The sequence below is a fragment of the Antennarius striatus genome, chromosome 16 (assembly GCF_040054535.1).
Source record: "Antennarius striatus isolate MH-2024 chromosome 16, ASM4005453v1, whole genome shotgun sequence".
NCBI classification, from domain to species: Eukaryota; Metazoa; Chordata; class Actinopteri; order Lophiiformes; family Antennariidae; genus Antennarius; species Antennarius striatus.
In genome coordinates, this window is record NC_090791.1 from 9,298,464 (window position 1) to 9,315,062 (window position 16,599).

The 16,599-nt window shown below is 39.5% G+C and overlaps 1 protein-coding gene across 1 annotated transcript; it reads right to left on the reverse strand.

Annotated features, from left to right (window-relative positions):
- Positions 1 to 5,000: 5,000 nt before the first annotated feature.
- On the reverse strand, positions 5,001 to 10,914 carry LOC137609803 (cytoglobin-1-like). Its single transcript, XM_068337103.1, has 4 exons — positions 10,776 to 10,914; positions 10,553 to 10,695; positions 6,270 to 6,501; positions 5,001 to 5,809 (listed from the first exon to the last, which is right to left on the reverse strand). The coding sequence occupies exons 1-4, from the start codon at positions 10,911 to 10,913 to the stop codon at positions 5,642 to 5,644; spliced, it is 681 nt and encodes a 226-aa protein (XP_068193204.1). The 5' UTR covers position 10,914; the 3' UTR covers positions 5,001 to 5,641.
- Positions 10,915 to 16,599: the final 5,685 nt, after the last annotated feature.

Consider the following 16,599-nt stretch of genomic DNA (forward strand, 5'->3'; position numbering starts at 1 on the left):
AATGATGTCCAAGACAAATGTGTTTTGATAGCAGGAAGGCACGGAAAAACAGAAATGGATAAAGAAATCATTGTTTTTTGGCTCTAAGTTGAATCAAGGTAATACAAGTTTCTTCACTTCTAGAAAAGTTCTCCATTTGTTCTGAGGTTCATTTTAAATCATTCGTAGCAAGTGAGAGAACTCACCTTCACGGTCATTTGACTTTAGATACTAGCTTATCTGATGTTATCTCATGTCTGCAGGAGAAGGACGAGGAGCACAATGGGAGCAAAAGATGACATGCAAGTGATGAATGATGGAGCAGAAAGAAAAACAAAACCTCGCTAAAAAATGTTGTAACGCTTGGAAGCACTTGCCTACATAAAAATTATTCACTTGACAAATAGAAGATAACATATCCACGGCCTGTGACCTGCAAGTACAAAAGTCAGTTATTTATTACTTTATATGAAGATCTTTTGCAGCTGCATTAAAATACATGGTTGTAGAGCAGTCATGTTTTTATAAAAACTCTCCAAAGAGATGAAGGATTGTTGGTTGGCTTATGAATCATTTAGCATTAACCGCGTAGCAGTGAATGCTTAAAAGCTAAATGTGGGGCAACTGTCCTTGCTCTTTATGCATCTGTGCCTCTGTAACATGCTCCAATGCTCCACTTTTCTTCCTTTCCCTTGCAATACAATTCCAGCGGAAATATGAAGATCATTGTCTTCCATGGTCTCATGCTTGCACGTTTGGATATGCTGGTCATTAGTTAGGAAATATGTTCTCCACTGTTCATCCATCCATCTTCTTCCGCTTATCCAGGGTCGGGTCGCAGGGGCAGCAGCTTAAGCAGGGAAGCCCAGACTTCCCTCTCACTAACCACTTCGTCCAGCTCCTCCGGGAGAATTCCAAGGCGTTCCCAGGCCAACCGGGAGACATAGTCTCTCCAGCGTGTCCTGGGTCGTCCCCAGGGCGTCCTCCCAGTTCTCCACTGGAGTTTTGTCAAATAAAGAAAGTGACCTATTGCCACTGAATTGGCTAATGTCATCCAGACTATTTAACTGCAACTCCAAAGAGTTGTTTCAAGGTCTATGAGATCAAGCCTTTCTCTTTCTGTATCAGCACAGCTGTCCTGAGAGGCTTGATCTCATTCACCTTGAAACAACTCTTTGGAGTTGCAGCAAGATAGTCTTGATGACATTAGCCGATTCAGTTGCATTAGGTCACTTTCTTGATTGACGTGACTGCGTATCCTTACCCCAGTAATCTCACTGATGTCATTTCTGAATCTCAGCTGCTGTATGGCTCTTCATATATGGCACATCATTCTCAGCATCCTCATTCTGCCTGTGACAGATGATACAAAACAATGAAGTATCATTTCCAATATCAGAGTGTTTTTTAACGCAGCTATCTGCAAAAGATTTGGAGAAAATGTTTTATATAATAAGATGTTGCTGTTTATCTGCTCATAATCATATAAAGTAGCTCTTGCCATAGAGCTGTAGCAATGAGGGATTGTCCATCTTTTGTGGTTTAACACGACTGGAGGCAGGGAGAGCTGAAGAAATGGTACTGCTTGTCAATAGCGTTCCCCTTCATTCACCTTGCCAGTAAGACACTGGAATACACTTTTGTTAGGTATCAAGCCACTTAATCCACATGCTGTCACTTGAGGGAACCCTAAAATAATCAAAGGATCAATTTCAAATCAATGAAGAGGAGAATTCTCACCCACCGTCTCACTCTCCAACATATAAAACAAATGTGCTTTCTGTTATTACATATCTGTCTTCTCTCAAAAGATTAAACTAAAGTAAGCTTTTGAAACCACAAGCTTACTTTAGTTTGAATCCAAATTTAATTTATGAATTAGGAGGAAGAAGAAAATGGGAGAGAATAAGGATGAAAAGAAAGAGATAAATTAAATTTAAAATTTTTTAAAAATACCAGAATGAGCCTTCACCAGAACCTTCCAGGCACAAAGTACTGTTAAACCTCCAGGTCAAGTGCTTTTCTATTGCTAGTCAGGGTGCAACATACCATTCTTAAAATCAAAGTCTGGATATGTAACTTTTTGAAACATTACACAACCTCGAAATATGATTCAGGAGTTGCATCTAAAGACAGTCAAAGGTCACAGAGAGAAAATTCAGGAAATACTTAATTGCAGTATGGACAATGTGGTAATGACGTGATTAAGTCATGTTTAAAAAAATATGATTTTTTTTAACACCTCAATGCTGCGGATCCATTTCTAAGAACAAGAAGAAAGGAAGAAGTAGATGAAGATTTGATAAAGAAGAAGAAGAACAAGAAGAAGAACAAGAAAAAGAACAAGAAGAACAAGAACAAGAAGACTGGAAAATACAGTCAGTTTCTACGACTCCCTCCTGCTACATAAATTAAATCACATTTTCTACTCTCTCTCACAAATCAACAGTTCATTACTAATACTCACGGCTTGATCTTGGTGGAGAATCTCTGCCACAGGATGAGAGCAATGGTTGTGAGGACCGCCATGGTGGTGCACATGGTCCAACCCCAAGGGCCCTCTTCCTCAGGGACCGACGGTGGTTCAGAGGACTGAGATCTCTCCCATCAAAAGGCTTGAATGGTTATCGACAGAGTTTTTGACATAACTGTCTTTACAATTCCTGTCTTCTCTTTTATCTCTAACTCATTATTGGAGAGATTAGCTTGGAGGATTAGGTAGGATCAAGAGGGGGGTTGGCGCTTACCAGTAGAACTAGGAAGTAAACAGAGTATGTTGTTCATTTCCTTTCTGATGCATACCCCCTTGCAACCAGGTGTAGACATGGTAAGTCTCATTAACCTCTAAATCAAAGGCCTGAAATTTGAAAGAGGTAAATTTCACAGAATGGGTTAAGCAGACCAATCAAATCTAAGTAAATCTGAATAATTCACTGATGGCTAAGTGCAGAGCTCCAATGGCCTAACTCAGGAAACGAGAGATAAATTATGGTAATTCTGCAGTTGATCCACTTATACTGCACTGCTGACTCAAGCATAGAATAATGGAGCAGTAGGCCAAGCAAAGGAGACGAAAGGTCTAATTTTGTGTCCAAAGCTGTGACCAGGAATGTGGGAATTCAGTAAGTTTAAAAGGATTTGACATTTTGGTCTTCCTCCTCATCCGCTATGGTGGGTCGCGGGGGGCTGGAGTCTATGCCAGCTGACTGGGGGTGTGAGGTTGGGAAAGCTCCGGGCACGACGCCAGTGCACTGCGGCATTTCAGATTTAAATACACCATCCCCCGCTGAATCGCCGGCCATCAACCCAGAGGTCACTGGTGACAGCACAAAGGTTAAACAGGACACGGGTGACAGCACAAAGGTTCAACAGTTGCTGTCCACCAACCCAGAGCCACAAAATAACACGCAAGACAAGGACAATAGCACAAAGGTTGGAGGCTGAGGGAGGCTGATACAAGTAGCTCTGAGAACGAAAATGACACTTGTTTGAAAGACGCTGTAACAGAAAAATATGATTTGCAAAAGATAAAAGAAAAATACCAGCAAGACACAAAAGGTTCTAGCGCCAAAGTAGAAATTTTTTTTCCTGACCTCAACATGTTTCTGGATAACATCCGTTTTTATTTTAAAAAAACAGAGCCACTGCCGGGGCGGCAGTGGCTCAGTGGTAGAGCGGACGCCTTGGAACCAGACAGCACCCAGCCATCGGCGGCTCAATTCCCGCTCCAGCCAGACATCCTTGGAGTGTGAGCTGACAGTGGGAGGTGTCAGCTCACCTCCCAGCCACCGCCTAGGCGCCCCTGAGCAAGGTGCCGTCCCCCCCACAAGCTGCTCATTGGGGCACACCCCCGAAGCTGCGACCCATCCCTCCACCCCCCCTGCACTCGCTGTCATCAACTGCATGCCTACAGGCCCCTAGTGTGTGTTGTGTTCAGGGGCCTGTATACAATGTTTGTGTGTTTGTATTCTGACTAACACATGTATATATATATATATATATATATATATATATATATGCATGTACAAAAACAACTGGAGTGTAAAACATAATTTCCCCATTGTGTGGATGAATAAAGGTGGATTATTATTATTATTACGGAAGGAAGTGACCAACCAATTTTTACGGACCAAGAGGTTTTTAATTTTAAGAAAGAAACGACAAAAGTAAAAAGCATGATTGTGGAGAACGATTAGTTGGTTTTTGAATTTTGTTTACTTTTCTTTTCTAAACCTGTGTTTTTGTGTTTGATAAATATTAAAAGGTTAGACCTTTTCTTTAAGAAACACACAGTGCTGTGTGTGTTTCTTGAATCTTCCACGATTCAAGATTACATGCCAACATTCTGTAATCAAATCAAAAACAAAATACTTCCTGAAATGAACTTTTAATTCACTAAGGCTCAACCCCATACTGATGGCACCAAGGGATTAGTGATGGACTGGTGTTAGTAGGTTTGTGGACAACTAGTGTTTCCAGAGCTTCCGAGGTTTGCTGACCATAAACAAACTCTGCAGCGTTGTTTTATGACACCTTTTCTCATGGGTTGTTCCTGCTTCAAAACCACGCTGAGCAACTGACATGGTAATTAAACTGTGGGATAACGAAAGGTTGCATGCAAGTGTCACAGAGACTTGGCACAGTGGAAATCAGGAACAATAACTATATAACCTGATCTAACCAAATGTTTTCAAAAAGATTTGGAATAAATTCAAGTACATTTCACACATGCTCTGCACACATACGCACCTCTTAGTTGGTTTGCTCACATTCCTCATTTTCTATGTCAGTATGTCATGCCAGTTTGCAATGCTATGTTTTCAACATTCAACAATTCCGTACTGTATAAGTATGATACCCATCTCCGCTGCCATGTCTTTACCTGACTATTTTAATAAATATATGTTGATGCAGTCCCAAATAAGAGTCAGTAAAAATTATATTAGATCTAATTTGTGTTTTATTATCATTTTTAAAAAAAATTTTCTAGACAGATTGTTATAAAACACATTACCAATGTATTGCAACTATTTGATGTTTATTCCACATGACTGGCCTCAGCACCAAGTGAAGATGTTACAATAAAAAGATAGAAAGTACAGTATTGTTGTTGACTTGTCATTGTTCTGGCTAATCCATTGATTAGGATATACTTATGTTAAGTAGTAAAGTATACCAGTTTTTTACTATAGATTTCAGGAAAATATATTAAGTGTAACATTTGATCAGTGAGCACAAATTGTAGACCATATTGGCGTTGATGACATAAAAACATTAAATTTTCTACTGTAATTAACCAATCCCATCATTGCATATGTGAATTCTAGCTGATAAACTATACATCTTAATAACTTGTAGTCATATAAACAAATATTTCTTTTCTATTGTAAATTTATATGGTTTAAATTTATAATATTAAAAAATCTTTAGTTTCATAGGCACATTTTGTATATTGATTAAATAATTCTGTAGTATGAAATAACATAACTGTGCTGCTATACAAAAGATAGCAATCATTATGCTGTATTTTCACTGTAGTACAAAGTATGTGAACTGTACAAGGAAAAGCTGGAATGTTACAATTATGAATTACTGAACATAATGAATTATGTGAACTGTTTGCTAGGTATTTCACAGTTTAAAAACTTATTAATTCTTTCTTCTACTTCGATGTTGATGCCGACCCCTTAATCCAGCCTACTTCGTCATATGCGGCTTTGACAGCACTGTAGAGATTAGCCAATAATTTGGTCCATGCAGCAGCCACCTCCGATGTCACAACTTCTGAAAATGCTTCCTTTAGGACCGTCAGTATCACACCACTAAGGATCTGAGCAAGACAAAACAAAAGGCAGTACTTAAGACACCTTGCTCTGCTAAATTGATGGCTTGACATTTGGGGAAATATGAATGAATTGAATTCATTAGTTTTCCTGTCTTGAAGCTACAACTAGCTAAAGGTTAGTTTAGCTTAATGTGGGAAAACAGCTAACTTTACTCGGTTCTCAAGCTCAGAACTAACATTTTATATATCATTAGCTTTTCATTTTGAGAATTATTATTCTTTCAAAGCAATGCCACTGCCTAAAAACATTTCATTTCCTCAGCCTAGTGCACTGACTTTTTTTCTTCCTCATTGCAGCGTCTCAATATCTGATAGCAGATATAGTTAAACAGTCAATTTTATGCCCTCTAAAGGTTTATCAAAGCACACACATTCCATTATTTAAAGTTAATGCCTGAGAGTGTGCTTATGTCAGTTCTTTTCTTATCAATATAAACAACTTTACCTTAAAGTAAATAGGCTCCACGTGGTGCCGGAGTGCATGGGACTTGCCCAGCCCATTTAGCACCAAGGCCACCTTCTCTGAGTTGTAAAGGTTCACAATCACATCATTGATGAGATTCATGACTCTTTCACCATGCTTTTTCAGCTTGTCGTTGTTCTGCAGCTCCTCTATCCTCTCAATGTGCTTGAAATCCTTGAAAAACTTCATGGATGATGGGAAGTCAGTAAAAAACCTGCAAGGACAGATAAACTCTGTGAGAAGTACATACAACATTACTGTATACTGTATGCTTTAGACTAGTAATACGCAATGCTGTTAAACTGCTGGGGGACTCCCCGTGTCTTGCCTTTTCTCCCTTTTTCACCCATAAAATTGTGATAAAATGAATTCATTTCTTTGTTCTAAACCAGCTCTTCCTGTAAAGTGTCTTGATGTAAACTTTGTTGTGGTTTGGTACTGTTAAAACAGTCGATAAAATTAACTTGACTTGACTTGTTTGCTCAAGTGTCCGTCATGTCAAGCATTCACGACCATGTGAGCAACTTTCACTCCTTGTCTCTGATTGTATTTATTGCAAGTACCATTAAGTAGTTATTGCAAATTTGATGCAAACAATATAGTCAGCACATTTTTTTTCTTGTGTCCTAGTTGGAGGAGTGTTATTTCTTAATATATTCTGATGGACACTGTGCTGTTCCTGGCAAAAAAGAAATGTTGAGTTTAAATTAATTTTCTTTGATTTGCATCTCAGAACCTCAGGTATCACAGAGTACCTAGAGTGGACCTAGAACTCTCCTCATCCACGGTCTGGAAAGAGGGCCAAGGGATCTGGTTGTCAAATCCTGATGCCCCATCCCCCTCCGTCTCTCAAACAACCAAATCAGAAGAGGACGCAAATACTTCTGTTATCTCTGAAACATATGGCTCCATACCAGACTTTCACTTGTGAATTTAAACGTCTGAAAAAGGAGGCAGCTAGAACATGACATGCTAACCTCTCAGCTCTAAGTAAAGTGCCATGACATGTTCTGGAACCAAGTATTTCAAATTTGACATAAAACTAATGAGGAACTGTGGTGTTTAATCTTTTTCCTTGGTAATTATATAACCTGTGGTTGCATATAAATAGCCTCATTAGTACTTTATATGATAATTGGGCTCTTAATACTCTCTGTCTTAATGAAGACCATCTGAAGAGCTGAATTCAGAGAAAATTTCTAATTACAGAGCCATAATTTTCTACTTTGGATCTTATCTGTTACCCTGAAGACTGTCTGTCTGAAAAATGTTACTGAGTTTCAGCAGTGGAAGCATCTCCACATACAGCTGAAGGTAGAGTTTACTATTGTCAATCTTCTGAATCAAGCCCCATTCCTCAGATTCCTCTAGGTCACAGGGTCTTTCTAAAGGAATGTTTGGGTTTGAATCATTTAAGTTTCCACTTGCCATAGAAATAAAAACACATCAGGTTTGGACTAAACTCCCTCTCAACTTTAACCTCTAGCAATCATGATAAATTACAAAGGTGAGTTCTATCAGACAGTGAATCTCGTTGCTCTTTAATCAATGATTGGTTGTCCTTCCTGCTAAACATGACCTGTTGCTGGGTGGGGAGAGTGCCAAATATTTCTAACTGACAGAGTATCATGTTTATTTTTGGCTTCAACACCCTGATACACACGATCAAGAAACACAGGGATAGTTCGGTGTCACATGCTAACAAATGTGATTGAAATCTTATACAGTCATGGATAAAATTTTGGAGTAGCCACGTTATAAGAGATGATCTGTATGCCTTGTGGCTCCAGCAAACAAGAAGCAAAACAAAAATTTGACCTTTCCACAAAGAATTACTGGGTGCCACTTTTAGTCAGCTATATTAGGGTGGGCTGGTAGAAATACTAGGTGGGAAACTTGAACGATAGATAAGCCAGGGGTTAGAGAATTTTTAAAGTCCTGATAGGGCCCAAATGCAGCACAAGAATGATAATGGCTTTTCTTATCATCTTTCACAGGAAGACGCACAAGAATGTAAGCATTAGCAAGGGTCCATGGCAAGGCCGTGGAGCTGGAAGATATGTAGCAGAATAATAATAATAATAAGTTCACCAGTCACCAGATGAATGAAGCTTGGCCAGGGACACAAAGTGGACCATCTTACTGAACTGGTAAAACACTGTCAGGACAATGGTGTGGCCATTTGAGGGTGTTATACTGGTAACTAAGCCTAGAAAGATGTGAATCCAGGGTTGATGGGGCACAGACAAGGATTGCAGGAGCTCATTAGGAGCCTGATGAGAAGGACAGTGTCACTTGCAGACTGGACAGGTGTTGACATACTCTTGGGTGTCCTGGTCCAGGGTAGCCCACCAGTAAATCTGCTGCAGGATTTCTTTAGCTTTCTGAATCTCATAATTGCAGATTAGTTGGGAGTAGTGCACCCTGGAGGACTTGGGTGTGCAGGGAAGTGAGGACAAACAACTGGTGGATCAGTTGCTGGGTCTGGTTAACCCATAGAAGCTGACCCTTTACTCCACTTCCTGAGTAATTCAGGCAATAAGGTGGAAGGATGGAATGATTGTGTCAGGGTTAGAAGTGGAATTCTTCCTTGGGAGTTGAGGGGACAAGATGTCCACGTTAGGGTGGTGGCAAGAATTACCAGAATTTCCTCTTTGACTGGTGAGTCCAGCGTTTTTTCTGGGTATTGGTAGTTGTAGGGGCCAACTTGCCCACAGTAAAGGCAGAGGTTCCTTTATTTGCTGGCTGGCTAGAGGACCAATGGACTCAGGATGAGGCCTTGGTCAGGTCATCAAGCATTGTTCTGCCTCTCTTGTCATCTTGCCTGAATGTGGTGGTCCATGAAGCCAGTGAAACCCATCCAGAAAAAGGAGCAGTTCATAGGAGACCAGAAATTTTTTGCATAATTGCCGCAGTGAGCCACTAAGTTCTAGTCACATTGGCAGGCCTAGTTGGAAAAGTCAGTGAAGTAGTCAGCAACAGTTTGGTTCTCTTGGTACATACCCAGTAGTGGCAGCAGAAGATCAGTCTAGGGGTGAGTGCTGGAAAGTCTTGCATCAAAGGGCAGAGAATAGTCAGAGTGTGGAGAGGTGTGGGGCTTAAATACAGACAAAAACTTTACCCAAAAACTATATTGCTTATGAGCAGCAACATTGTGAGAGAAGTGGAGTACCTTCATGCCTAATCTGGGAAAAAAATGAATCAACAACAATCAAGCCTGTAGTCAAACAACAAATGAACTATATCTATTGGGGTGTTGGGAAATTGGTTGATGTTTCCCAGCATGCTTTAGAGTATTTCAGACCTTAAATCCTGAGTTTTGATGTGTTAGGTTTAAAGTTGTCTTTTGTGCAGTAGTTCGTTATTTACAGATGTTCAGGTTGAGAATAGTTTCTGTTGCATAAACATCATTTGCATCATGGGTTGATTCTGCCATGTTTAGCGACATCGTGATTCGGTTAAAAACATTTGTGCTTTTAGAGATTTACTCTCTTATTGACCATAAAGCAAGTAAGTAAGATGGGAAATTATGACTGCCAGTCATCTAATAATTGTCGCAAATAATTGCTATTGGAAGCATAGTTTTGTAAGCTGCGTGTTAAGTAGTTTGAGCTTCAGCAACATGCAATGTCAGGCCAGACTTAATAATAGTAATGTAACACATACAGCCTTCTTTGAGCAGACCTTTTAGATGTTCATCGCAAAAGTAGGTGTGGCAGAGGAAATCAAGACAACAGACAGATTGCGAATGTTATCATTAATAAGTATACAGAACACAGCAAGTTTTGTACATCCCTTTGAATAAACCAAATGTATGTGTCAACAGCAGACCATAAATGATCTTGGAAAAGTTGATAACTCACTGTTTGTAGAGCAGAATGAAGAGTACTGCAAGTAATTGAGTATTGCGCATCTGACTCTACAAGTGAGTGATTTTGGAGGTGGGATGCAGATTACATGCTCAAACAGAAGGCAGGAATGGTACTATTATATGCTATACTAGTATCCATAATACCATTCTGATGGCTGAACAAAAAATGTAATTCTTCAGTTTTGATTTATGGGCAAGTCACAAATTGCCACCAATGTTCCGGCCTCGTACTCAGCTGAAGCTTTTTATAAGAAGAAAACTTCTAAAATGAAAATTAGATGTACTACTCTCCACCTTAATCCTTCAGCCATCTTCAAGCAAACTAATTCCATCTGCAACCAAGGTTGGGATTTCCAAACATAAAAGATCAGAGAGAGCAAATAAAAACTCGTACCTCATTAGTATCGCTGCCCCGTTGTCCATGTGGTTCTCATAGACTTTTATCCAGGACTCCTGTATCATCACTACGTCCTTGTCAGTCAGAGTGCTTGGTTGCTCTAGGAGGTCCAGCTCTCCCTCTTCCTGTCTCATCTCCATCTGGGGACACAATTGTGCTGAACTTGCAAAATGATGAGAGTATAACCCCTCTTTTAAAAATAAACAATATATTTTCCTACCTTTCTTTCTGTTTTATACTTTTTTCTTGGTGAGTGAGGAAGTAGATCCCTTCTCTCCTTTTTTCTTTGCTCTTCACCTCTGGGTCTCTGCTCAGCAAGAGTGTAAGTGAGGAACAGGCTGAAAAAAAAACACCTCATAAGAAACACACGCATCATCTGAGGAGGAGCCTGTTCACGCTCTGTTTTACATGCTCCCTTCCCTCTCTCTCCCCTACTTTCTCACTCTACTTACCTCACCTTTTTGGTTGGTGTTTGATGAAAATATGATGGTATGAAAAAAAATCAGAAGGAGACACATAATCCCTGCCATGTTTGAGTATGATGAACTGTAAGATAATAAGTATAAAACAGGATAAAGGGGGCACACCCTGACCCTGTTCTCAATTGTCACCGACTCAGAACATTCAGGAGATTAACCTGTAATAATATTGAATTTGTCACAAAGCTCCTGTAAAATGTAAAAGCACTTCTGTGTAAAAATGCTTCCGAATGCAAAGGTAGAATGTAGAGCAACCTATAGCTAACATTATATAGGTTACATGTCTCCACTCTATTTTGTTTTTCATTTTGTTATATGTGCACACACTCAAGAGACACACACATAGAGCGTCCACATATATTTTGCACATTGGGTTTGGAAGGATTTCTTGAGGGAATTCTAACCTAACTTCATGTGTAATGGTGATTACTTAAGAATAGTATATCTGTGGATTGGGAAAACAGGTCAATGTTAAGAAACTGTCATTGAAGAGCAGATATAGGAGTAGCAAAAATGTGTGAAATGTTGTGACTATTATTTGAGTGAAGTGCTAATTATTGCTTTACAGCAGAGGTACAATGTACAGTAAGTGCCAGCAACATACGGATCCAAGTTATACATTTACAGAATCCTTGAAAGCCAGTCAGTCAGTCAGTCATTTTCTTAACCCACTTAATCCGCTTACGCAGCTCGCCGGGGAGCCGGTGCCTATCCCGGCAGTCTTAGGGCGCAAGGTGGGGGACACTCCGGGCATGACGCCAGTGTACCGCGGATCCTTGAAAGCAATCCATTAAATATTCAGTTAATGAAAAACTGTGCTGAAAGCTGACATATATCACTTCTGGATTGCCATGTCTCTCGGAAAATGGCCTTTGCAAACACCCTTACTCAATAGCACCAAGGTAAATACATAGTTATTTATTAAGTCTACGAATTATTCTGTAAATATTTTTAAGATTAATCATCAAGCTAGCTGCCTGGTCAGTATCAGATAGGAAGGGTCAGATGAGGGCGTAACCGATCAGACAAACATGGAGACCTAGCCAATAATTATAAATCAAAATGCTCAGCAATACTTGGTTTATGTTTCATCAGAGGAATCCAAATATTTTTTTGTGTTTCATAATTGTTTCTGCTCTCCAGACCCACACTAAAAAAATTGTTTGTTGTACAGTACTTGGAAATTGTAATCAACTTGATGGAATTTTGGCAGACCCATGTCCTTTATTCCACTATTCCAGTGCTTTTTTTTTTGGTAACTACAGATTTATTATGGGATATAAAATTGAATTCAGTGCTATTTACTGGGACAAACTGTTCATCATTTTGACTGAAATAAACACATGACAGCAAACATGTTTTTCAATGTTCAAAGACAGAAATATTATGAAGTTATATTATAAAAAATATATAACATTTTTCACTCTTTCTACATGCAATGATTTTTCAACTATCCAACCCTAACTTAACAGAACATGCACCAAGCAGCAATGAAAATCATGAAATGTGTAAAAGTTCCCTATCAGAAATGTGAATGTGTCTTTCCTTCTTATATTTCTCCTCTTGTCACATTTGTTGTTGTTTTTTAAATTTTGTATACTTTAGTAATCCCTGAAGGGAAATTAAGAGCACACTGTTGTTTCAAACAAATACATGTATGTATATGTTAGTATGTACAGGCCACTGTAACACACAAACAGACACAGCGGGGCCTGTAAGCATGCAAGGGGAGGCAGAGTGGCGGGCAGGTCCTATATGGTGCACCCCAAATGAGCAACTTGTAAAGGGGGACGGCGCCTTGCTCAAGGGTGCCTTGGCAGTTCACGGGAGGTGAGCTGACACCTCCCACTGTCAGCCCACATTCCAGGCGGCTGGGCGGGGGCGGAAATCAATCCGCAGATCTTGGAACATTGGACGACCTGCTCTACCGCTCTGCCTCTTACCTGCTCTTACCTCTGAGTCATTGCCACAGCGGTAAAGCCACACAACATCAGTCAAAATCAATTCTGTGCTGCGCGTCTGTTAATAATTAAATGTAAGCACACTTCAGTTTACATAGCAAGGAGCTTATTTTTAAATTTGTTCAATCTAACCTCTTTTTTTTTGTTTTGAAAAGGTATTGAGTTACTGTGGACATATTTTTATTTTTCTGGATCTGGACAACTGAGTTTAAATTCCTGAAAAATAGAGCACAGAATCAATAAATGATAAATAAGCTTCAAAGTACAAAAGCAAAATGCACTTAGGCAAAACAAAACTTTTTTTGATATTTTACACAATATGCAAAAATGGGCGACACGGTGGTAGTGGGTAGCCCTGTTGTATCATAGCAAGAAGGTTCCATGTTCCATCTCTTTCTGTGTGGATTTGTATGTTCTCACTGCATCTGTGTAGTTTTTCTTCAGGTTCTCTGGCTTCCTCCCACCTCCAAAAAATTGTAACTATAGGTGAACTGCTCACACCAAATTGTCTGTAGGTGTGAGTGTGAGTGTGAGTGTGTTTGTCTTTCAAATGGCCCCAGACTGAGCTGGTGTCTTGGCCGGCAGGGAGCTGAATAGGGTCCAGCAGACTTGTGACCTGTAAGCGGCTGAAGATGAGATGATTGCAGTCGTCTCATCTGTATCTCCCTGATTCAGTTCTATCTCTACCTTGAACTCGTCTGTCACACCTTTGTAATTTGTATAGCTAATGAAGAAGAAGAAATTATTTAATTGGAACTTTTGATATAGTCATCTCTTCTCTGAGTAGGATCTCATGATTTTATTTTTTTGGATTACTTTATTTCTAAAAGCAAAGCGTGTCAATCAATCACTCAGTGGATCAGGACCAATAAGTGCTGACATCTAGTGGTCACCTGGAATAACACAAGCTTTCAGATGTGAGACATTCATTTTCCTAACCTGCTTCATCCATTGTCGTGGGTCACGAGGTGCTGCAGCCTATGCCAGCCGACTGGGGCTTCATTATTTCTCAATTCAATGCTTTTCATACAGCTTAGGAGAGTTAAACAGTGTGACATGCACCAAGCAATAAATGAGAATTTTAATGTGTGGAAAACTGTAGAATCAATGAGAACATAAAACCTTGTTCTGCATGTAGTCTGCCAATAGTTAGATATGAACACCCCACAGTTCAGTCAAGAAGTTGCATTTTATTTATTATAATATTTACTTGAATTCTATTTGTGAGGACAACTGAAATAGACAATTGCTGGGTGGCAGTGGACCTATTTGTATTTTTCTGTATATGAATAATGTTTTGTTAAAACTATTCAAAGCTAATTGATTTAAAGTGAATTGCATGTTGGTCAAAAGTTTTGAAACACATCAAAAAAAGTTAAGAATATACAAAATCAGTAAATTCCCTTCAATAAAGATTTTTTTTTTCCAGAAACTTCACATAATACATAAGGTAACCACATTTCTACCCAGAAGCATTGATAGCTTTGACCACTGAACGCTAAACTCTGAATGTTTTGGTAACTATCGATCGAGTTAATTGAGAGACATGACGTGAATAAAACATAATTAAGCTTAAACTGTCGTGTCATGTGGCATGACTTTTGATGACCAGGAAGCGCATCAGCCTAATGTGGTGGAATACCTCAGTGGCAGCTTGGCTTAGCCTCTACGCCCCCAATGATAAAAATCTTTCAGCAGTGGTAGAGGTGCTTTCTTTACATTAATAGCATAAAGTTCAGAAAAACTTTGTTTTAATACCCTTGTAACCAATGTTCCCTCTAATTTTTCATGTATCCTGGCAACCACACAAGCTTCGTGAGCGCACTGAGGACTACTGTGAGCAACATGAGATGTCCCCACTGTGGCCACACACCAGTATCACACTTCAAAACCTTGGATCATAGAAAGATACATGACTTATTAAAAGAATGAAACTACAGTAGCAATTTTCATTAAATTACTTTCAATATAAGTGATTTGGCCAACTTGAAATGAAAAAGACATATTGTTCTTCATGGGATGTGTAGTATGTTATATGTGAGGGTGTTGCTATGGCCATGGGGAGAGTGCTGCTTTAGCCAGTGAGACCATGGCTTATGGTCCTGTTCTGGAAGACATGATACATATACACCTTTCAGACATAACATTTTGTTCACATTAAGACATTCACATTTTGCACAATGACGTGTGCTGTTGCTTGTAATACAGTGTAAATGCCTGTAACTCTGTCCATAAAATAAATCTAATGTCTCCTTTTTTTATTAGCAAATCCGACTTAAATTTCAATTTATTATCATGTGGTTGTACACTTTGTCCAGGTTAATGACTTTGTCTGCTTCTTGCTTTTAACTTTCTCTAAAGGAAAAAATCCCACCCAGTTTCACCACTTGTTCTTCTACTTGCATAAACTTCTACAGCCAGTCCATCTTGAAATGAACTACATTTCTTTTTATACTTTGGCTCTGTGAGTGAATGTGTCGCTGACCATTCGTTTCCAGTGTTAACAAGGCAGTCAGAGACTGCAACATCCTGCAACTCCCCTGAATTTGACATTTTACCCTGACTTCACATTTTTGCACCTCTGCCTTCCTGAAAATGTTGCTTTTTGTTTTGTGATTATATCTCATCAGGTTTCAGTGATGTGCACCTAAAAAGGTATAAAAGTGAAAATCTGATCTTGACCCAGTTTTTCAAGGTCAAGGTTGTGATCCAATTTTCATCCCCTTTGCCGCACGAGTAATGCGCTTTTTGTTTCATCTTCATCTGAAACTGTTGTGAAGATATTTGGTGGACGGACGGACGGACACACAAACGCTGACAATTACAATACATCACTGCTTCGCAGGATGTCACCAGCTAAGCTGCACGGCGCGAACAGGGCGCACATGCAGCAGTCAACGCTGATTGGCTGCGTAGCGTGAGTGGACCTTATCGCATCATTGGCTGGACTCCTGTCACTCACGATTTTGTACTTTTTACGATACAAAATGGTACAGAAAAAAAATAGTATCGGTCTAATTAATTAGCTAAGATTAGATCGAATATTATATATTTCTGTTTTCACTACTGTGACACCCCCGGTGTCGTGTAATGTGGGCAAGGATGACAACCACGGACTTCTTTTGGTGAGCTGAATTTCGGCGTCCAACAAGCAACAATCCAGAAATCCCCTCAACTCCCCGCTGAGCTCTCACTTTATAAACAGTATCTTTTTCCTCTCCAAAATAAAAGTTAAAAACGTTACCATTAACAAAAACGAAAAAAAAACTGTTTTTAATCCGGTTATTAATAAACTTGTGCATTTTTATACGGTATAAAAATAATTTCTCGAGCCAGGACATTTTATTTACATTCATTCATCTTCCGAACCGCTCTATCCGCGGTATCCAGTCACTGGTAGCTGGAGGCTACCCCAGCTGGCAATGATTCCTAAATGTAATTATTCGTATCCACATCAGTGTCACAGATCCAACTATGTAAAACTAAATTTAAAAGTACACCACACACGTGTGTGTCAAAGTCTAACACTGTCGATCAGAAGAGCACAAATACAAAAGAGCTCAAACGAACGGATGTATTTCTGCCTGAGGCAGAAGTCACTCCC

Coding starts and splice junctions, on each gene's coding strand:
- LOC137609803 (XM_068337103.1), bottom strand. CDS start 10,913: ATGAGGTGTTTTTTTTTCAGCCTGTTCCTCACTTACACTCTTGCTGAG. Junction 10,696..10,775: donor AGTATAAAACAGAAAGAAAG/GTAGGAAAATAT, acceptor TTGTGTCCCCAG/ATGGAGATGAGACAGGAAGA. Junction 6,502..10,552: donor GGGGCAGCGATACTAATGAG/GTACGAGTTTTT, acceptor CTGTCCTTGCAG/GTTTTTTACTGACTTCCCAT.